This window comes from Berghia stephanieae, chromosome 15 (assembly GCF_034508935.2).
Source record: "Berghia stephanieae isolate SIO BIC M18660-M18661 chromosome 15, UCSD_Bste_1.3, whole genome shotgun sequence".
Lineage (NCBI taxonomy): Eukaryota > Metazoa > Mollusca > Gastropoda > Nudibranchia > Aeolidiidae > Berghia > Berghia stephanieae.
In genome coordinates this window covers 23,067,989-23,091,070 of record NC_088374.1, presented here as the reverse complement: position 1 = coordinate 23,091,070, position 23,082 = coordinate 23,067,989, and the positions used below count along the sequence as shown (strand labels likewise).

The following is a 23,082-nucleotide window of genomic DNA, read 5'->3' as shown; positions in this document are numbered from 1 at the left end:
GATTGTAAGTCTAACGTTTTTTTGTCAACCACAATGGTTTGTTGGATCTAAAAAATGTATTACGTCTTAATGGAATGTGTTTAGATTCTATACATTTTATTTAGTATTAAAAAAAAAAAAAACACCTACGCGTCATTCACACTGTAGCCTTTAAGAGCATCCCAATTTTACGGCATTCAGGTCTTCTCTGCAAGTATTGTAGAATGAAATAATCAAAAAAACAATGTGAAGGATATTTTGGGGATAAAGATTAACGATATAAGGATGAGTCATGATAAAAATTTTCCCCCCCGAAGGCAAATGGTCAACATTTTATCCAATAAACCTCGTACATATACCCAACTTTTTAAAAATAACTTACAACCACAATTATTTTTTACAAACCCAAAAAAGTAAAGTTTCCCCCTTGCTTTTTCCTCAGTAGCAAGCCCTAGAAGTTAAAACAATTCAACAAATTTGATTGATGACATATTTTAAAACAAAAAATTAAAAAAACAACGGGTTTCTTTTTTATTTAACAATTTACAAAGCCTGTTTTATTAAAATTCCTTTGAATTTGAACGGGTTACTACCCTTGATTTCATTTTTAGATGAATAAAGATATTCTTCTTTTTAAAAATAAGTAAAAATCAATCTGTATTTTATACTACTCAAATAATAAAGGGTACTGTTTTGGATATCAGTAACAAGCAATTAAATTACGAGGAAAATACTAAATATTTGATTGAGTTATCGCCCATTTTGGTAGAGTCACTGCGGAATGCAAAAACTGGAGTGATTTTATATTTGTGTGGGAGTTCATTTTTCTTCAAAGTTGGCTTGATAGATTTAATTCAGAAAAGTGAGTGGAGCAGGCACTTATGTGTAACACAAGAATGAAGTGAGTAAAAAGTGCCAGAAGACAATAGAGAATAATTTTTTTTCGCGGCGATGATGGGGTTTGAACCCGAAACCTTATTGGTACAACGTTCGGATTCGTGGATACCTCATACTGAGCTCGTCTCACCGGGCCCGCGGAGTTGTCGTACCAAAAAAGGTTTGCGGGTTCAAACCCACCCCCGCCGCGAACAAATGTTATTCTCTATTGGTCTCTGGCACTTTTCTACTCACTTCATTTCTTGTTGTTACCAACATAAGTGCCTGCTCCACTCACTTTTCTGATAAAATCTATCAAGCCCTTTTTTAAATTTTTTTTTTTTTTTTTTTTTTTTTTTGAAGAAAAAATGAACTCCCACACAAATATAAAATCACTCCAGTTTTTGCAATTCGCAGTGTACCCTCAGTAATTACAAAAATGATGGGGTTAATCATATCATAAATTATTTTCATTTTCCTCGTAAATTTAAATTTCTTGTTACTGAATCCAAAACAGTACCCTTAAATTTTTTGAGTAGTATAAAATACAATTGATTTTTATTATTTTAAAATAGAAAGATATATTTTAATTTACTAAAAATGAAATCAAGGGTAGTAACCCGTTCAAATTCAAAGGAATTTTAATAAAACAGTGCATGTAAATTGTTAAATACAAAGTAACGATGTTTTTTTAATTTTTTGTTTATAAAAATATGTCACTCAATCAAATATTGTTTGATTTGCTTTTAACTTCATAACGCTTTGGGTAAAATTTTACCGAGCCAAGCAAGTAAACTTTACTATTTGAGTAGTATAAAATAAATTGTGGTTCGTAAGTTATTTTTAAAAAGATTGGGTAATATGTAACGATGTTTATTGGATTAATAATGTTGACCATTTGCCTTCGGTGGGGAAAATTTATCATGACTCACTCCTTATATCGTTAAATCTTTCATCACACAAATTAAACCCTTCACATGTTTATTTTGGGGAAATTTCTACCCAAAACTTGGGGCCCGGGGAACAGCATGAGCCGGGAAAATTGGGGGGGATCTGCTTGGAAAGGCTACAGGTGAATGACGGCGTGGGTTTGTTTTTGTTAAAAACTAATTTTTTAAAATTGTAAGAAACTAAACACATTCCATTAAGCGTTTAAAACATTTTTTTAGATCCAACAAACATTTGAGTTGAATACAAAATACAGTTAAGACTTACAATCAATAAGAAACATAAAGTGTTCAAGAAATTCTCAAAAAGTATCCTACAACAATAATTTTCATATTTATTCAACGTTTAAAATAACACCAAATACACGGTTCAATAGGGGGAAAACAATTTAAAGTACCTTGGCACACGGTAAGAATACCCCAAAAGGGGGTTTGGAGAACGTCAAGAGAAGTTGAAAAGGGAAAAACAGGTGTTAGTGTTTGCTGAAGATGATGGTACCAAGGGTTTCTTCTGATATAAATAAAGAAAGTGTTTAAATAATTATTTTTCCATCTGTGTTTGTTTAAGAAGACACTACAAATATACTAACTTTTTAATGCTACAAATCATTAACGTTCCCAATTTTATATTAAACAAGATACATACTTACCCAAAATTTTTGAAATTAGACCCTGACTAAAACATGGGAAACCCCATTCCTTTCATCCCGATTACTGAGTGAGTGGCCCTTTTAAATATCACAGCCGCTATCAATTATATAAATAATCTCTTGAATGGTACATTACCCATTGAATGGAAACAAGCCCAAAGTTACTGCCATTCATAAAAAGGGCAGCAAATTGATTGCAAACAATAGACCCATCACTTAAAATGCGTTTCTCTGTAAGTTATGGAGTAAAAACTTGAAAACCGAATAATGGACTTTATTGAAACTCATGCGATCTAAACGATAACCCCGCATGGGTTTTTGATCAAAGAGATCATGCATTACTCAACTTTTACAGGTGATTTGGGGGGATTTTACCAAGTTAATTGAACGTGATCAATGCATTGATGTTTTTTATCTTGATTTTCGTAAGGCGTTTGATTATGTGCCCCCCCATGAGAAATTATTCTTAAACTAAAAGCATTGAATTTAAGGGGGTAAAGTTTTAACTTGATTAGAGACTTTGTTAATAATCGAATAAAAAGTTCATTGTTCAATGGGGTGGGTCGGATGTAAGATTGTAATAGCGGTGTTCCCCAAGAAAGCGTATTGGGACCACTTTTAATCTTTTATTATGGTAAATGATTTACCATGTGGCATAAATTCAGCCTGCAAACTGTTTGCAGACGATACAAAGATCTATAGTACAACTGAACATCATAACATTCTACAAAATGTTTATATTTTCACTTTCAAATGGTCTACAACATGACATTTGGATTTTAATGTTTCAAAAATGTAAAGTATTACATATAGAAAAAAATAATCCATGACATAATATTTTCCCGATACTTCTATGTCAAATCTACTTCCCCGTTGTGCCTTATGAAAAGGATGTGGGAGTTTATTTTGATTCACTTTTTAATTTTGATGTACATATTGATAATTGTGTAAGCCGTGCAAACAGACTGATGGGAATAATATATCGAACCTTTATAAGTCTTGATAAAACCATATTTTAATATTGGTATAAATTGGTCGTTCGACCATTTCTAGAATACGCAAATTGCATCTGGAGCCCTTTACATAAAAGACAATCTATTAGTATTGAATGTGTACAGCGGAGAGCTACCAAAAGGATTTATGCAATACAGTATTTATCTTATCAGGGAAAGGTTAGAATTTTCTTGACTTACCAAGTTTGAAATATAAAGAATTCGTGGGATTTAATTCAGGTTTATAGATGGTACATGGTCTGGATAGGATAGACTTTTCTGATTTTTTTTCATAATCTAATATTACTTTTTCTAGAGGGGACAAGTTTAAGATTTCTGTCTCTAGATGCAAAACAACAAAGACAAAACTGGTTCGGTATTCGTATTGTCCAAAATGGAGCAATTTGAAATTTGAAACAAAGAATGCAACATCTATTGATTATTTCAAGGTGTTAGGAGACAGGAATTATATGATGGGAGATTTATATATGACGAAAAATTTACTTTTTGCACTACTGTTCACAGGGCTTTCAGTCTTGTATGTATATATTATGCATTGTTAAATATCATTATGGTTAATCTTATATATATATATAAAAAAAGAAATTAAATATTTCCTAACAATAACCATGGGTTACAAAGCGACTTAATATTTACTCAATGAAAAGAAAATTGCCTATATGAGTGGTGACATTAAACTAGAATTTGAAAAGGGAAAGGAGATCAGAAATACAATAAAAGAAGAGAAGGTTGAATACAAAAATAAAATGGAGCGACCAAGTGAAGATCGAGCTGCGCAAGGAAAGCATGGGAGATGATAAAACAAATGGGAGGAGTAGACCAAAAGAAACGAACATTCCCACAAGGAAAAACGAAAACTGATGTCAACAAATTAAATGATTTTTACTGTCGTTTTGACAGGCTCCACCTTTCACAACGTTTGTCAAATGACAATGAGCCACCTCCAGATATTGAAGAAGAAACCGTAAGCTCCCTCTTCCGGAGATGTAAAGAACATAAAGCACCAGGACCAGACAACATTACCGGAACTATTTTGAAAACTGTCACCAACAACTGGCTATACCTTATACAAAACTTTTTCAAAGGTCAATCGATGAACAATCAGTGCCAGTACTTTGGAAAACATCGATTGTCGTTCCAGTTCCAAAAAAGCGTTTTTCCGACCGTATTGAATGACTTCCGTCCAGTGGCGCTTACATCGCTTGTAATGAAATGTTTAGAAAAAATTTTAAAATCTGAGCTCCTACAAAAAATGTTATGACCTGAAATTGCTAGATCCGTACCAATTTGCATACCCGCAACATCTCAGTGTTGAAAGGACGCACTATAACCGCCACAAATTTGATCTCGAAACACCTTTACCAAACGCCCTCGAATTACGCCAGAATCCTGTTTGTCGACTTTTCGTCAGCTTTTAATGCCATGAACACAGAATTTTGCTTCAAAAGTTGTGCAGCATGGATTTCCAAACTACCTTATTAAATGGTATAAAGAGTTTCTGACCCATAGACCGCAATGTGTAAAATTGGGTGAACATATCTTTCCAACAAAAGAACGTTGTCGAACGGAAGTCCCCAAGGCTGTGTGAGTTCCCCAATCCTGTACATCTTATAAAACCAACGACTGCAGACCATCCTTTGAAAATTGTTTATAGTGAAATATGGCAGATGATACTGCTATTCTTGGCTTATTAAAAGATAAAGTTACCGAAAAGAATTATTTCAAACAAATAAATATATTCACCGTTTGTGTTTAAAAAAAATCAGCTTGAATTAAATGTTGAAAAAACGAAGAACAGGTTTTGGTGTAAAAAATTTAAAAAAGACTTAAAGTGTGTGGCGATCGGTAAAGATGATGTTGAATATGTTGACTATTTTAATATTTAGGAATAACCATTGATAGTTCCCTCAATTTCTCTCAACATATTAAATATAATATCTAAGAAAGTTGCCCAAAGATTATACATCCTAAGGAAATTGAGAACATTTCAAGTAAGGAAGAAAACTAAGTTAAGAGTTTTATGACTCATTGATTAAAAGTGTAATTGCGTTTGGCTGCACCATATGGTTTGGAGGATGCCGACTTAAAGATAAATCAAAAAATTTCAAAATCTATCAAAGAGGCATCAAAAATAATAAACCATCCTCTTGATGAGTAAAAGAATTCATGGAAAAGCAATAGAAAGAAAGCATTCTCAATTACCAACAATAAAAAACATATTTTATACCATGAATTTAGTCTTTTACCATCTAGGAGAAGGTTTTGTCAGATTAAATGTAGAACTAACAAGTATAAATATCAACGTTCGTCCATCAGCAATAAAAATTTTGAATATTTCATATGGTACAGAAAAACCAAGGATTGATTCGTTGACTGATTAACTGATTAATTATTAATGTAAGATAACTGACCAATTGATAATGATGATAATTTTGTGTCGAATTGCCCCAATCGTAACAAATTGAAAACGAAATGAATATGTTTATGTTGTGTATATCGCACGTGTGAAAGAAAGAAAGAGAGAGAGAGAGAGAAGAGATAGAGAGAGAGAGAGAGAGAGAGAGAAAATAAGTAGGAGTGAATATCTGTTCAATCTTAGTTATCGTTTAACATTATATCAAGTGTAACTAAATGACAAATTGCCATATTTATGGACATATAAAGATCTAATTATTATTATTATTATTATTATTATTATTATATATATATATATATAATATATATACTAATATAAATATATATATATATATATAATATATGTATATATATATATATTTATATATGTTGTGTTGTGTGTGTGTTGTGTGCATTGCATATCACGTTACAGATTATGTTTGTACACCACAATTACACGAGTACATTTAAGTTGAAATATATACTTTTCCAGTGATCATTATTGTAATCATTAATCAATAGATTTATGGCATTACTATTAATATTAAGGGCATTCAAGGGATTTTAACCTATTTTGCCCTATACCATATGTTATGTTATAAGAGGAATATTTTGATTCATCTCAAAATGAAATTAGGAGCAATTACTCGTACAAATCGAAAGAAATCGATAGAAATGTTAACAAAACTGTACATGTCAATCATTTTTTGTGAGTGTAAACAAGTTGACATGTACAGTTTCTTAAAGATGTTTTAAAATATCGTTAATTTACAAGTAAATAATTGCTTAATGTCGTTGACACCATTTGAACTTTAGTGACCTCTGGTTGACCTTCAAATGGTAGAATTGGAATTCGAATCCACCATTTTTTTTCTAAAATTTATATCAATCTTACCATCTGTGAGGAAAAACAGACTTTTACACCAATGTGAAACAACTCGAGTTTGTTGTTGTTTTTTTTTTTTTTCACTATGCGGTGACTCAACTAAAAATTCCCATCGGCTGTCAATTATAGTTTAGAAATACAGTAAAATAAAGTTGAAATAAAAAAGGTATGCTCGTGTGTACATCTCTGACGTTAAGACATCACTCCTTGTTGACGGATAAAAAAATAAAAAAAGTTTGTGTAAATATCTGGATTTTAAAGTAGGAACGGTCTAGCATTAACAAATAAACGACTACACACCCGATGGACACAACGATGAGTAAGACAACGAAGATCTATCCTAAGATTCTGAGATCAGATCTTCGTTCACATCCTCGTCGTTCGTCGAACTTTGTATGTCTGGGCTGTAATCGTTAAGTTAAAGCTTGTGGATGGACGGGCTCTGAAACTCATTGTTATTCATCTTATCCAGAAATTATGTTTCTCCTTCTCATTCTTATTCTCCTCCTCTTCTTCCTCCGCATCCTCCTTCTTCTCCTTATCCTTTTGGTCGTCCCCATCCACCTTCTCCTCCACCTTCTTCTTCTTCTCCTCCTCCTCCTCCTCCTCCTCCTCCTCCTCCTCCTCCTCCTCTTCTTCCTCCTGCTCCTCCTTCCTCCTCCTCCTCTCCTCCCTCCCTCTTCTCTTTCTTTCTTCTTCTTCTTCTTCTTCTTCTTCTTCTTCTTCTTCTTCTTCTTCTTCTTCTTCTTCTTCTTCTTCTTCTTCTTCTTCTTCTTCTTCTTCTTCTTCTTCTTCTTCTTCTTCTTCTTCTTCTACCATCAGAAAGAGGCAGTTACGAAATAGAAAAATTGATAACTTCTGGGATGATCGGAGGAAAGAGAGCTAAAGGGAGACAAATAATGACATATCTAAATAACCTAAGAAAGGCTAATGTGATTTTTAAAACAATACAGATTTCATGCGCATCGCAGAGGATTGAGAAAGAGGAGGAGACAGCTGACCTGCAACGCGTTCAAGAGCACAAGCCAGGATGAAGATAGTTGAGAGCAAAAACTAATGAATAAAGCAGTCGAATCCAGATCGTGGCAACATAAATTTCCCAGGTGTCCAACATGCACCTGTTGTGATCAAGAGCCCGAAACCTCAGAGCATCTAGTTGAACGGTGCGTAGTGACGAAGCTTCCGGGAGGGTTTGCGACGGTGCACGAGTGCGTCAATGAGTCTGGGGTCCTGGATGGATCGCCATAACATAGAAGTGTGAGTACCATTAGAAGTTGGTGCCAGTTTTACCTTTTCTTCAGTAGGAGGCCATGGAATATACTCAAACGACGCAAATGTTGTCCATCAAGAAAAAAAAAACAAAAAAACTTGAGCTTTTATATAGAGCAATATCCACTAAACGTGCTCAAAGCGCTTTACAAGGGGTCCATGGACAACAGCAATACGTAACATGTAGGACGAGACATGACGCCTGTCAGGTGATATTACATTTTTTTGGGACAGAGACAACGCTGTAAACGGCCAGGTACTCATTTTACACCGGAGTACGGTTAGAGAATGTGAGTAAAGAGCGTTCTCCAAGGACTCAACTATGCGCCGAGCGAGGCTCGAACCCAGGACCTTTCTATCCAAAAGCGAGTGTCATACCACTAGACCACATAGCCGCACAACAATGTTAAGTCAGACCTATGATTGTGTTCGGTAATTAGACATGCTGATATATGCACGCAAGGCTGTGCCAATAGGCCCCTTCGTTTTGCTAATTTTAATTATTTTTTTAAACTTTCGCCACAAAACTACTCCAATACAAAGTTATTTCGAAAACTTGGGGGGAGGAGGGGGCGGGGGGAATCAGGGTTGAAAACAGTGGGATTATAACAATTGGTTCCTACCCTTTGGATAGGACGCTAATATATCTCAAACCACTTTCCGCACGTTCTAACAGACCCATCTACCCAATCACAGCTGGTTGGAAACGGGTGGTTGGGATGAAGAGGATTGTTCAGAAAAAAATATCGAGTGCACCCGGGATCGATCTCAGTCCCTTTGACTGTGAAGCGAGTGCTCTACAAACTGAGCTATCGGGCACCCCCCCCCCCCCCGAAATATATTGATAGAAACTTATGAAAACAATGACTTTTTTCATTTAGATTGTCTAAATCATTTAATATCGAAGTGTTTTTCTGTCACAAACATGACAAACCCAACCTGTTGACACAGCCTCGTGGGTCCAAATAAGCTTATCTCTTAGAATGTGAATATAAAAATATATGTAGTTGTTGAATAGAACCGATTAAAAAAACTTATAAATACGAATCGTGAACTGTTTAACCTTTTCATCCAAAGGTCAGATATGTCTAAACTAGCTAATTATTTTTTTTTAATACAAAAAAATCTAAAGTATTTTTTTAGCACATTATCCACTATATGTGCTCAAACCGCTTTACAAGAGGTCCCAAGCCAACGACAACACTTATCGAATAGGATGAGACACAACGCCTGTTAGGCGATAATACAATTTTTTCTTTGCTGACAAAGACAACGCTGTTAACGGCCAGGTACTTATTTTACACCTGTGCACGGTGAGAAAATGCCTTTATCTGTGACTCAAATATGCACCGCTCAGAGTGGATTCGAACCATGGACCTTCTGATCTGAAAGGGAGTCACAGATCACAAGACCCCATAGCCGCACAATAAGATGAGAGAAAAAGAGCGGGCCATTTTGATTTATATAATAACTTTATTATATTACTATTATTATTATTATTATATTATTTTATTATTATTATTATTATTATTATTATTATTATTATTATTATTATTATTATTATTATTATTATTATTATTATTATTATTATTATTATTATTATTATTATTATTATTATTATTATTATTATTATTATTATTATTATTATTATTATTATTATTATTATTATATTATTATTATTATTATTATTATTATTATTATTATTATTATATTATTATTATTATTATTATTATTATATTATTATTATTATCTTTATTATATCATTATTATTATTATTATTATTATTATTATTATTATTATTATTATTATTATTATGATTATGATATTATTATTATTATTATTATGATTATTATTACTATCATTATTATTATTATTATTATTATTATTATTATTATTATTATTATTATTATTATTATTATTATTATTTTATTTTATTATTATTAATTCATTTATTTATTAATTCATTCATTTATATATTTATTTAATTATCTATTTATATCTTCATTTTTTTTTTTTCAAACAAACAATGGACATGAAGAACAAAATGGGTAAATCTTATTGATGTTTTTCTCACGATACAGACGTTTCTTTAAAAATATTTTAATCCAAAAATTACAAGAACAAAAGAAAAGTAGATAAGACTTTCCTTTATCGTGTCTAGGATCAATGACAAAAATTTATTCTGGATAACAATAAAAAATAAGATCTTTTCAAAAGTATTTATAAATGAAAACTCGTTTAGTTGTGATGACGTAAAGAACTTGTACAATTGACGTCACAGTGATTAAGTTGTTTCGTCAAATTCCGTGCAAAACGATGACGTCAAGAGATCTGAAAACAAACAAACAAAACAAAAACAAAAATTGATAAGTAAAGAGCTTGTAAGAATTCGGGATCTTACAAATTAACTTTCTTCCAGTTCAAAATGTCTTCAAAGTGTATATAACCAGTCCTCCGGGCAATAAATTCCTGATCAAAGGGTTGGGTTGCAGAAATATTTTAGTTGCAGGATATATAGTATTAGTATGTTTAGATTAAGTACTGTAAACTAGAGAAATGGATGATCTTTGTTCACGGCCATCATATATTTAGGCTAGAAAGTACGATGGTATCACTCTAAACCAAGAAGATCAATTTGATTGAATAGTCTGACGTCACATCCGCCAAACAACAAGCAGCTTGGTTTTAAACAACGAAAATCGGTAGTTTTTCTTCTAAATGCTGGCTAATAACTTTTTCACATGTCATGTGATCAGATTGTATAAAAGTCAAAACATGATCAGATTTATAATGTTTTTCTCCTCTGGATACACGTTTATGATTCGTCGGAGAAGTATTTCATAAGGGCGTCCGCCATTGTTCCGACAGTTTAGAACCAGTTACTAAGTTACGAGGGAAGTGACGTCACGATTGTTGAATCCTATTGTACAATGCATGTATCAAGTCTTCCGGAGGAGTAATTTTACACTGCCTTAAAAAATAAAATAAAATAAAAGTATTATGCCCTTCCGCCACGACATCAAAAGATATCGTCGTCAAGGAATCCACGAAGTAATATTATAACATAATTAATAAAACAGGTTGTCCAAGTTAGGAAATTGGGGCTCAACAATCTTCCTCAAGGAATAAAAACGAAAGCGGGGCTCGAATCCCGGACCTTCCGGGTCACAATGCAATGCCTTAACTACTCGGTCATTTCCAAGGAGATTGGAATTCGTATTTTTGGCATTATAGTATTGTCCAAGACTAGCATACCACTACACGACATGGCGGCACAAAGTAATGTAGTTATGAGGCAGAGTGTGGGGGGGTGAATAGGGAATGAGATTAGCGGAAGAGTAGCGTCCCTTGATTGGACGTCACCTATAGACTGTGACATCACCGGATTAAAGAGAGAACGTCATGTTGGTTGTGCGCATGCGTCTCTCGTCCTCGCTTCCGCTTCCGCGAGGACGACAGACGCATGCGCACAACCAACATGACGTTCTCTCTCTGATAACTTTTCGGACGGTGACGTCACAGACTATGGGTGACGTCAAATCAAGGGACGCTACTCTTCCGCTAATCTCATTCCCTATTGGCATACATACACTTAAACTGCTTTACAAGGGTTTTCAAGTAAACTGCAATATTTGCTTTATCGTAAGAGCCCCTAAAACAATTTGTAGTGTGTGGTTTCTTGCATGGGTCATTGGTATGCTTACGTTACATCTCTTGTCATAAAAGTGAAGCAGTGTTGAGCGTGATCAGATTGGTGACATGATGGATGACAGTTATAGTGGAAAAAGATATGGTCCCGATGTTGTATAATTGAATATCGCACGAGCCAAATTATCCAATTTGACTCATTTTTGAACGAGTACATGGCAAAGGCAGTGACGATGATGTTAAAGGTTATTTGCTCAAAAATGACTCCAACAGCAGCCGACTGGTACTGTATGAAATGATAATGTGATTTTTCACGATTCCCATGGGGGTAATAAATAAGATATATCGAGGCGCCTCTGGCAAATTTTAGACGTATTTTGGTCTAGCAAGAGAAGAAACAAAACTATAATGGAAAAGCCACAGTTAGCATACTTCAACTATAAAGAGACGGCAGATGACGACGGCTTTGGCCATGTTGCCATGATGTAGGAAACAGTTCTGCCAAGATAAGCACCAGGGTTGCCAATTTGGAAGATTTTCTGTCAAATGCCCTTTTTAGGCAGAATTTGAAGTCGTCTAGCAGAGAATCGGTATGGCAGTTTGGCATATATTTGGCAGATCTTATTTTACGAGGCCTAGGAATGAATGTATAGGTCTACTCCACGTTTTCCATGGCAATTTTTATGTATTAGTGATTTTTTTTTTTTTTAACTTGGGAAATGAAAAAAAAAAAATTATGACATCGGCCTTGATAAATTTTTGTTTAACAAAACTGATGAGTTTTCAAAGGGGCTACTATAAATAGTACGGTTTGGCAGATTTTTGTGGTATTTGGCAGATTTTTAAAAATCCAGTTGGCAGAATACCTGAAATTAATCTGGCAACCGTGATAAGCACTCCCCTATGGACGGCCGGTGGCAAAAGACGGAGAGGAGGGCCTAAAGTACATTGGGAGGATCCATGGATAAAGAACTAAAAGAGGCTGTTTTAACTCTCTCCTTACCAACTATAGGGAAATCGTCACATTCTTTACGATGCAACCAACATTTTTCGTATTCTAATATATTTTGTACATCATACAGTGTGTTGGAGATCATGTTCTGCTGAAGAAATAATGTATGGAAAGAATTTTACTACTATTGTCTGAATGATAAAACATCAATTTTTGTGTTAGATGGGCGTAAAGTTTTGTGGAAAATCCTGAAAATGTCTGGTAAGGAGAGAGTTAACATAGAATAACATCGGTGCCCATGCAGTCGACAGAGAGAAATTGATGTCTTCAGCAGATATCTTATGCGCCTCATACTTCTATCAGGATTAAGTAAATAAGTGAAGCGTATTGAGAATGATATTCAATGGAAACGCTTTATACAAATGTTTATATTTGTTTTATTCACCTATTTATTACTGAAAAAAACACACCGTCAATTACTTGCCATTGCCTGCTCTAGTCTACCAGGGCTGGTCAACAAGTCTTATCCTCGTCATCCACAGGCCTCAGAGAGAAGTTGATGGAGTTGTAATACCTTCCACTGGAAACCAGACGAATCGTGGTACTTTCACAAGCCAGGGTAATTGGTCGAGGGACTGAAAGGAGAAGACAAAAAAAAAAAAACCATGAATTTCCGTGCTGGTCCCACTTGGCATAGTCAATGGAGTTCTTATACCTTCGAAGTATATACTGATGTATAGTGTTTCTTTCTCACGCCAGAGAAATATTGATTGATGGGTTGAAAGGATAGAGAAGGATAGTCATTTTTCATCAAACTATACTTATGATACATTAGCATAGTAAATAGAGTTGTAATACTTTCCACTAGAAACCGGATTAATCGTGGTGCCTTCCCACGCCAGAGATAATTTTGTTCGAGAGACTGAAAGGAAAGAGAAGGATAGTCGATTTTGATAGACTCAAATATAGACTTATGATACACTAGCATAGTTATTGGAGTTGTAATACCTTCAACTGGTAAACAGATAAATAGTGTTGCTTTCACAGCATTGGTCCTGTGACTGAAATACATCAAATGAAAATATGTCCGATTCTTGCATAGTTAGTGGAGTTGTAATACTTTCCAACTGGAAACGGGACGAATCGTGGTGCTTTCACAAGCCAGTTGTCGAGGGACTAACAGAATAGAAGAGGAATATAGTTTTTTGGCCAAACTAGACTTGCAATACTCTATTAAATTAAATAAATCTCGACTATGTAGATCTATAGCCTTGTGACGTGACAATCGCATTCATAATGGAAGGTCTAAGGTTTGAGTCCGGCTCTGAGCAGCACATAATTAAGTCCTTGGAAAAGGCTCTTTACCCATATTTCCTCGCCATACTCAGTTGTAACGAGTGCCTGGCCGTTATCATCAATGTGTCTGTCGAAAAGAATGTACTATCCCCAATCTCTGTCACTCTGTCTCTCTGTCTGTCTGTCTCTCTCTCTCTCTCTCTCTCTCTCTCTCTCTCTCTCTGTCTGTCTGTCTGTGTTTGTCTGTGTGTGTGTTTCTTCTCTCTCTCTCTCTCTCTTCTCTCTCATCTCTCTCTCTCTCTCTCTCTCTCTCTCTTTCTTTCTTTCTATCTGCCTCTCCATCTCTTTCTATATCTCTCACACTCTCTCTATATATAAATGCTTTACCAACTGAGCTATCCAGACCAGCGCCCTATCCCCTTCTCTCTCCCCCCCCCCACCCACACCCCCGGCATATAGACGGATCTAAACTGTATTATAAATTAATTGGTGAATAATTGACATCAGGGAATAATCCGATATTGAGACGCATGTGTGGATAATATAAACAGCTACAACTATGGAATGATGGAATCAAAATCGGATTAAATTCATCAGTCGCTGGCATTTAGAAGTTTTGCCATAATTTTGTTGAAAAACAAAGAAATGTCACAGATATTATTATTATTATTATTATTATTATTATTATTATTATTATTATTATTATTATTATTATTATTATTATTATTATTATTATTATTATTATTATTATTATTATTGACCGAGGGAGTACGTGGGAAGGAAAGTATTGGACTTACAATTAGCGGAAAAGAAGAAAAAGAGTCGCCCAAAAACCAGACTGTTGGAAAGGGTAAAGGACGATATGAAAGAACGAATTTGCTGTGGGTGGTAAGGAGAGGGTTGACGTATGTATCACTCTTTGTTATATGGGTTCAGGTGGTCTATCGGTGTGTACTCGCCTTCGGATCGGGAGATCCAGTGTTCAAGTCCCGCTCTCTGAAAGGACATCGGTATAAATGAAAACCTTGCCGTTAACAGCGTTGTTTTTGTCGGGGAAAGTAAAATGCATCACCTCTCTTCCCACATGTTAAATATTGTTGTTGGCTTCGTACTCCTTGTTATTTCAGAAAAGTGCCAGAAGTGCCAGTGGGTTGGACCCGCGATCTCAAGTAGTCGGTGAGAGAGAGAGAGAGAGAGAGAGAGAGAGAGAGAGAGAGTGAGAGAGAGAGAGAGAACTCTAATAATGACTAGGGTTAGAGACGACCTTTTATTTGGGATCGTGGATAGCTCATACGGTAGAGTCACGCTCTCACCGGCCAGGCGAGTTGTCGTACCAGTAAGGTCGCGGGTACAAACCCCCATCACCGCAGCGAAGAAATAAAATTCTCTATTGTCTTCTGGCACTTTTTTTTACCTCTGGCACTTTCCTACACAATTCATCTCTTGTTGTAACTCCTTGTTACGCGAGTTGAGATCTGTTGGCATATATTGCGGTATATATATATATATATATATATATATATATATATGCTTAATTGAACGGGGTGGGGGATCATCTATATAATGCCGTAGTGAGACGACAGGTCAATTTCAGTAGTTTTAAATTCAATTATTTAGGTAAACCTGGGTCATGCCGATTTAATACTGGATTGACACAGTTGGACATAATAAATTAATGGTATTACTAGTATTATCTTGCACAAGGACACAATGTTTGTCCAGAAAAAAGTTATGTTAGAACGGTTGTACTTCATGTTAAACTTGAATTAACTTCTCATTGATCACGCCGCGTCCACGCTTTTGTAAGAGCATCGGTTTTTGGGATAGGGAATTCACTGTCAAATTAATGAGATTACTAGTAGTATCTTGCACAAGTACACAAGATTTGTTTTGATAAGGGTTAGGTTAGAGCGGTTGTACTTATTGTTAAAGATGAATTGATCGTCTCAATAGGCATGTATCCAGAGACAGGGATAGGCTTTTGTCAAGAAACAAGGTTAGGCTTTTGTCAAGAAACAATGTTAGGCTTTTGTCAAGAAACAAGGTTAGGCTTTTTTCAAGAAACAAGGTTAGGCTTTTGTCAAGAAACAAGATTTGTCTATTGTCCAGAAACAAGAATAGGTCTTCTTGTTGATCTCGCCCTGTTCGCGCTTTGTAACAGCATCGGTCTTTAGGATGCGGAAGTAATGTCAAATTAATGAAATTACTTGTATTACCTTGCACAAGGACACAAGGTTTGTCCAGAAAATAGTTAGGTTAGAACGGTTGTACTTAATATTAAACTTGAATTAGCCCACTCACTGATCACGCCTCGTCCACGCTTCCAAGAATATCGGTCTTTGGAAGGAGGAGCTCACTATCAAATTAATGAGATTAATACTATTATCTTGTACAAGGACACAACTATAGTTAGGTTTTATCAAGAAACAAGGTTAGGCTTTTGTCAAGAAACAAGGTTAGGCTTTTGTCAAGAAACAAGGTTAGGCTTTTGTCCTGAAACGAAGTTTGGCTTTTGTTCAGAAACAAGATTTGTTTTTTGTTAAGAAACGAGGTTTGAGTTTTGTCCAGAAACAAAGTTAGGCTTTAGTTCAGAAACGAGGTTTGGGTTTTGTCCAGAATAAAGGTTTGGATTTTGTCCAGAATAAAGATTTGGGTTTTGTCCAGAAACGAGGTTAGGGTTTTGTTCAGAAACAAGGTTTGGCATTTGTCCATAAAGGTTAGGCTTTAGTGCAGAAACGAGGTTAGGGTTTTTGTCGAGAAACGAGATTTTTTTTTTCAGAAATGAGGTTTAGCTTTCGTTAAGAAACGAGGATTAGGTTTTTTTCATAAACGAGGTTTGGCTTTTGTCCTGAAACAAGGTTTGTGTTTTGTTCAGAAATGAGTTCTGGGTTTTGTCCAGAATCGAGGTATGGCTTTTGTCCAGAATAAATTTTGGCTTTTTTCCAGAAAAAAGGTTAGGCTTTTGTTCAGAAACTAGGTTAAGCTTTTGTCAAGAAACGAGGTTTGACATTTTATCTACCCTCACCAGTTTGTCCTTATAATGCGTGGGGAAAAATGTTTTTAATTCTATGTGATAGCTCTGGCACCAGAACTTCGTTTTCAAGAAATGGCATTTAATATAAAACCTTTATTATAGGGAATGAGATTAGCGGAATAGTAGCGGAGAGGACGAGAGACGCATGCGCACAACCAACATGAAGTTCTCTCTCTAATAACTTTTCCGCCGGTGGCGTCACAGACTATGGGTGACGTCCAATCAAGGGACGCTACTCTTCCGCTAATCTCAGTCCCTATATCCAGCTCGGGATTTAGCCGTAGTTCTACGTGAATTTTCGTAGTAGTAAGGAGGTCTGTTGTGATGGGTGTCAATATTTTTTTTATTTCTTAAAATTTTTTAATTATTTTTTTTTAATTGAGAAAAACTGATTGGAAAAGTAAAAGTGATGGTGATGGTGGTAATGGTGATGATTGTGGTAGTAATGATGATAGTGATATTATTATTGTTATTGCTATTGTTATTGTTATTATTATTATTATTATTATTATTTATTATTATTATTATTATTATTATTATTATTATTATTATTATTATTATTATTATATTATTATTATTATTATTATTATATATTATTATTATTATTATTATTATTATTATATTATTATATTATTATTATTATTATTATATTATTATTATTATTATTATTATTATTATTATTATTATTATTATTATTATTATTTTTGGTGGTATTACGATTGTTGTATTTTTTGTGTGGTGCATCAGTTTATTTTTTGATTCCATTTACCATTTTTATTTTTTATTTCATTTTTTTTTCAATTTGTTTTTTTTAATGTATTTATTATTTATTTTTGTTGTTGTTGATTTTTTTCACTTTCATGTATGTTGTCATCAAATTGTTGATTTATTGGCGAAAGCCTGAGGTTGAATAAACTTTGAAACTTTGAAGCTTTTGTCCAGAAACGAGGTTTGGCTTTTATCCAGAAATGAGGTTTGGCTTTTATCCAGAAGCGAGGTTTGGCTTTTATCCAGAAACGAGGTTTGGCTTTTATCCAGAAGCGAGGTTTGGCTTTTATCCAGAAGCGAGGTTTGGCTTTTATCCAGAAGCGAGGTTTGGCTTTTATCCAGAAACGAGGTTTGGCTTTTATCCAGAAGCGAGGTTTGGCTTTTATCCAGAAGCGAGGTTTGGCTTTTTTCAGAATAAAGGTTTGGCTTTTGACCAGGATTGAGTTTAGGCTTTTGTTCAGAAACGAGGTTTGGGTTGTGTCCTGAAACAATGTTTGGCTTTTGTCCAGAATCAATGTAAGGCTTTTGTACAGAAACGATATTACATATTTTTTTCGGACACAGTCAATGCAGTTAACGGCCAGGTACTCATTTTACACCTGAGTAAGGTGAGAGAATGTGAGTAAAGAGTCTTCTCCAAGGACTCAACTGTGCGCCGAGCGAGTCTCGAACCCAGGACCTTCCGATCTGAAAGCGAGTGTCATACTACTAGACCACAGATTTTCACAAGGGGGCAAAAATAATAATAATAATAATTTAATTTTATACGTATAAATCCACGTACACACATTAACAGGTTTGATAACAGGAGACAATGATGGGCTTTGTTGAGCATTGTTTTAATAATGAAAAATATATTATGTTGTATTGAGACTATTCCCATCATAATAGTAGGGCCATAAAGATGACCTGTTATACAGAGCAATATCCACTAAACGTGCCCAAAGCGCTTTACAAGGGGTCCCTGGCCAACAGCAACATTTAACATTTAGGACGGTTCATGACACCTGTTGGGCGATATTACAATTATTGTCGGACAGAGGCAACGCTGTTAACTGCCAGGTACTCATTTTACACCTGAGTACGGTTAGAGAATGTGAGTAAAGAGCCTTTTTCAAGGACTCAATTATGTGCCGAGCGAGGGTCCTACCCCTGGACCTTCCTATCCGAAAGCGAGTGTCGTACCACTAGACCACATAGCCTCAAGGGCCATATAAAGGTGGAATATAACAACTGCAAATAAACATCAGTAGATTTAAACTCATTTTCCGTTTTATTTTAAATCACTTTTAACTCTCTCCTTACCGATCATTTTCAGTATTTTCCCAAAATTGGCATGGTTACCCAGCGGAAAAAATGGATCTTTCAAAACTCAAACAAGCTCTCTACAAAATAACGTTATGTTATTATTAATTATACAAAGATCATTCTTCAAAGTTTCTGACGTGCAAAATAAATCTGAATAAGAAAAATGTATATTGTGTCGTAACAAATGTGACGCTTTTGCAGTAGGTGGAAAGGAGAGGGTTAAACTGTCAAGACAGGGTGAGATTTTATTTTCAAAAAAATGAGAGCCTAACGCGTGGCAGCTGGAAAGGAAAGTTAAGAGTTATTTCCACTTTTGTGTGAATTTTAACAGAATAAATGTTGACTGAAAAATGTTGGCAGATTTTTCAGACTATTTGACATTTTTTTTGCTGCAAATTGAATTTGGCAACCATGCGAGACCACCGTAGCCATCGTAAACTTATAGCCTGGCACTGACCAAAAAAATGACGTCAAAAGACAAGTCTTTGGCCACATAAGAAAACAAATTGTGAGTTGTATTCAATAGTTCAAACAATGGGATCACTTGTTTCATTGAGTTCTACTAACGATAACTCAGTATACGCTGAACAAAACTTTTAAAAATGACGTCAAACTATAAGTATTAGAGGGTTCAAGTGTCAGGCGATAAGTTAATGATGGCTACGGTTCTAGTATCAGGCTATAAGTTAATGATGGCTACGGTTCTAGTGTCAGGCTATAAGTTAACGATGGCTACGGTTCTAGTGTCAGGCGATAAATTAATGATGGCTACGGTTCTAGTGTCAGGCTATTAGTTAACTATGGCCACGGTTTTAGTGTCAGGCTATAAGTTAACGATGGCTACGGTTCTAGTGTCAGGCTATAAGTTAACGATGGCTACGGTTCTAGTGTCAGGCTATAAGTTAACGATGGCTACGGTTCTAGTGTCAGGCTATAAGTTAAGGATGGCTACGGTTCTAGTGTCAGCTATAAGTTAATGACGGCTACGTTTCTAGTGTCAGGCTAATGATGGCTACGGTTCTAGTGTCAAGCTATAAGTTAATGATGGCTACGGTTCTAGTGTCAGGCTATAAGTTAACGATGACTACGGTTCTAGTGTCAGCTATACGTTAATGGTGGCTACGGTTCTAGTGTCAGGCTATACGTTAATGATGGCGACGGTTCTAGTTTCAGGCTATAAGTTAACGATGGCTACGGTTCTAGTCTCAGGCTATAAGTTAATGATGGCTACGGTTCTAATGCCAGGCTATGAGTTAATGATGGCTACGGTACTAGGATCAGGCTATGTCAGGTATAATTTAACGATGGCTACGGCTAGACACCGACACACTCACCTTTGTTAAGACGTCTTCCACAGAATCCTAGAACCATTGTCCTGCCCACTTCTCCAACTCCTACACCTTGATAGAGCTCGACCCGGTCTTCACGTCTTCCATCACTGCACTGAAAAAGAAATATAACATTTTTTTAAACAACCAAATATAATAATATGTATCTAGGTATCTTGCTATTCGCATTTGTGATCCTTTCGTCTCAAAATGGTATTAAGTCGGGATGACAAAGATGTTGAAAATAGAATTTGTATCCAGAAATATCTGCATAAAATGAGTTTATATGATTTATAGAGGAGAAAGAATGTCATATTTTACTGTGTTAAATACCAACGTTTTATACTTTTGACCAGTTTAACTATACTTTGACTTTTTAGCATCTGGTCCATCCCGAAAAATACCGTTTTGAGACGAGGGGTCACATTTGATGTTTGAAGTCACATTATTTGCGACCAATAGTCTCTTACTTCTTCATCTATCCAAACCAGCAACCAGCTACGCCCTGGGACTTCGATCTTGTGCTATGACGTAGAAGTTAGAGGTCTTTTGTAGTTGTTCTTGGTGGTTATAGATAGAACGAAAATGACGTCACACAGTTCTTTGTTATTTTGTTTTCTCATCCGCGTTTATGAGTAATCCTCACATAACAGTATTAAAACCAGACTATAAACGTTCAAGGTTACACATTGTTTTGTGTGTTTGTCTGTTATACTTCCGGATGGCACTGCTATGAGCTTCTCAGCCAAGCGCATACTATCATAAGATAGAACGAAGTTGACGACACTCAGGTTTTTGTTATTGTTTTGTTTTTGGTTTCTTTTTAGGGTTTTATTTCCATCCATGCTCATAAGTAGTTCTCACTAAACTGTATTATTCAGAGTAGGATATACATAGTGCCGTGTGTTGCTCCGTTATATAGACATTATGCGCTTGGCTAAGAAGCTCACAACATTGCCATCCGGAAGTATAATGGACCAACAAACAAAACTATGTGTAATCATGAATTTTTATAGTCTGGATAATACAGTTTAGTAAGAATTACTCATTAACGCGGATGGCAAAAAACAATAACAAAGACCCGAGTGACGTCATCTTAGTTTTATCTATATCCAGATGGCAATGTTACGAGTCTCTTAGCCAATCGCACAGCATCTATTGCCCCGGCCTTCGGGAATAGGGTTCAACAGTCGTGATGTCACTTCCCTCGTAATGATGCATAGTATCTTAGTAACTGGTTCTAATCTGTCGGAACAATGGCGGACGCCCTTATGAAATGCTTATCCGACGAGCATAAAAGTGTATCCAGAGGAGAAAAACATTTTAAATCTGATCATGTTTTGACTTTCATACATTCTGTTTGCATGACATGTGAAAAACGTCAAGCCACCATGAAGAATAAAAAGTTACCGATTTTCTTTGTTTAGAACCAAGCTGCTCGTTGCAGGTCGGACGTGACATCAGACTATTGAATCCTATTCATGGCCTGATACAATACTAACCAAAAAAAAAACATCATAAAACAAGACGGAGTCCATATAAAAATATAATAATTGTGAGTTGTAATCAATAGTTCAAGCAATAGATAGAACGAAATTGGCGTCATTTTGCTCTCCGTTAATGTTTTTAGCCGGCCATTTTTATGGGATGTTCTCACTAAATTGTATTAATCAGACTTTTAACGTTTAGGGTTAGGGCGAACCAACACCAAGCTTGGGGACGTGGCAGAGGACGGATGGTGCTTGATATGGGTAGGTGGTCTAGTCAGTGGCATGGCGTGCTTTCAGTATAAGGTGGTGCCAGAATCAGAAAAAAATGACTTTAAAAAACATTCTATCTTTGTAAATACAAAAGAAAGAAAAAACATTAAAGATAAGATTTACTCAAATAAGTAAGAAGCGGTATATTTACCATTTCTCAGATTTAATAATGCTGTAATCCATTTTTAAAAGATGGATGAGGTGCCAGGCACCAAATCAACCAATATAGTCACGCCCCTGGGTCTAGTGGTATGAACCTCGCTTTCGGATTGGAAGGTCCTGGGTTCGAGCCTCGCGCTCGGCGCATAGTTGAGATCCTTGAAAAGACTCTTTACTCACATTCTCTCACCGTACTCATGTGTAAAATGAGTACCTGGCCGTTAACAGCGTTGTCTTTGTCCGAAAAATTGTAATATCGCCTAACAGGCGTTATGTCCCGTCCTACATGTTAAATGTTGCTGTTGACCAGGGACCCCTTGTAAAGCGCTTTGAGCACGTTTAGTGGATATTGCGCTATATAAAAGCTCAAGTTTAGGTCAAGCGGCTCTTCTCTTTATTCTTAGTATATGGTCCGTACCCAACGTATTTATCCGGAAGACGACAGAGGACGGCAGTGCGTCTCCGCTGTGGGTTAGCCCTTACACATAATTTTGTGTGTTGATGCCTTATTTCCGGCTGGCAAATGTTATGTGCTATCTAAACCTATATGCATAACATCAATAGTTGGATTTAAGTTGACATCACTCAGGTCTCTTATATTTGTTTTCTTGCCATGCACGTTTATGATTAATTCTCAATGGGAGCGATCTATAGATAGTATGCAGATGACGTCACTCAGGCCTTTGTTATTGTTTTTGTCATCCGCGTTTGTGAGTTGTTCTCACTAAACTGTATTAACCAGACTATAAAAGTTCATGGTTACACAGAGTTTGTGTGTTGGTCCGTTATACTTTCGGATGGCAATGTTGTGAACT

General features: G+C 35.6%; 1 protein-coding gene across 6 annotated transcripts in view; it reads right to left on the bottom strand.

Annotated features, from left to right (window-relative positions):
* Positions 1 to 10,161: 10,161 nt before the first annotated feature.
* LOC144960822 (corticotropin-releasing factor-binding protein-like) overlaps positions 10,162 to 23,082 on the bottom strand; it is a 144,185-nt gene continuing 131,264 nt past the window's right edge. For 4 of the 6 annotated variants that reach the window (XM_078894175.1, XM_078894176.1, XM_078894177.1 and 1 more), the window contains exons 10-12: positions 20,355 to 20,463; positions 13,085 to 13,249; positions 10,162 to 10,345 (exon numbers count right to left, since the gene is read on the bottom strand). In XM_078894175.1, coding sequence (XP_078750301.1) covers positions 13,128 to 13,249; positions 20,355 to 20,463 — 231 coding nt within the window. In that variant the 3' untranslated portion in view covers positions 10,162 to 10,345; positions 13,085 to 13,127. The remainder of the gene's footprint in view (positions 10,346 to 13,084; positions 13,250 to 20,354; positions 20,464 to 23,082) is intronic. The other 2 variants (XM_078894180.1, XM_078894181.1) reach the window with 1 other exon arrangement.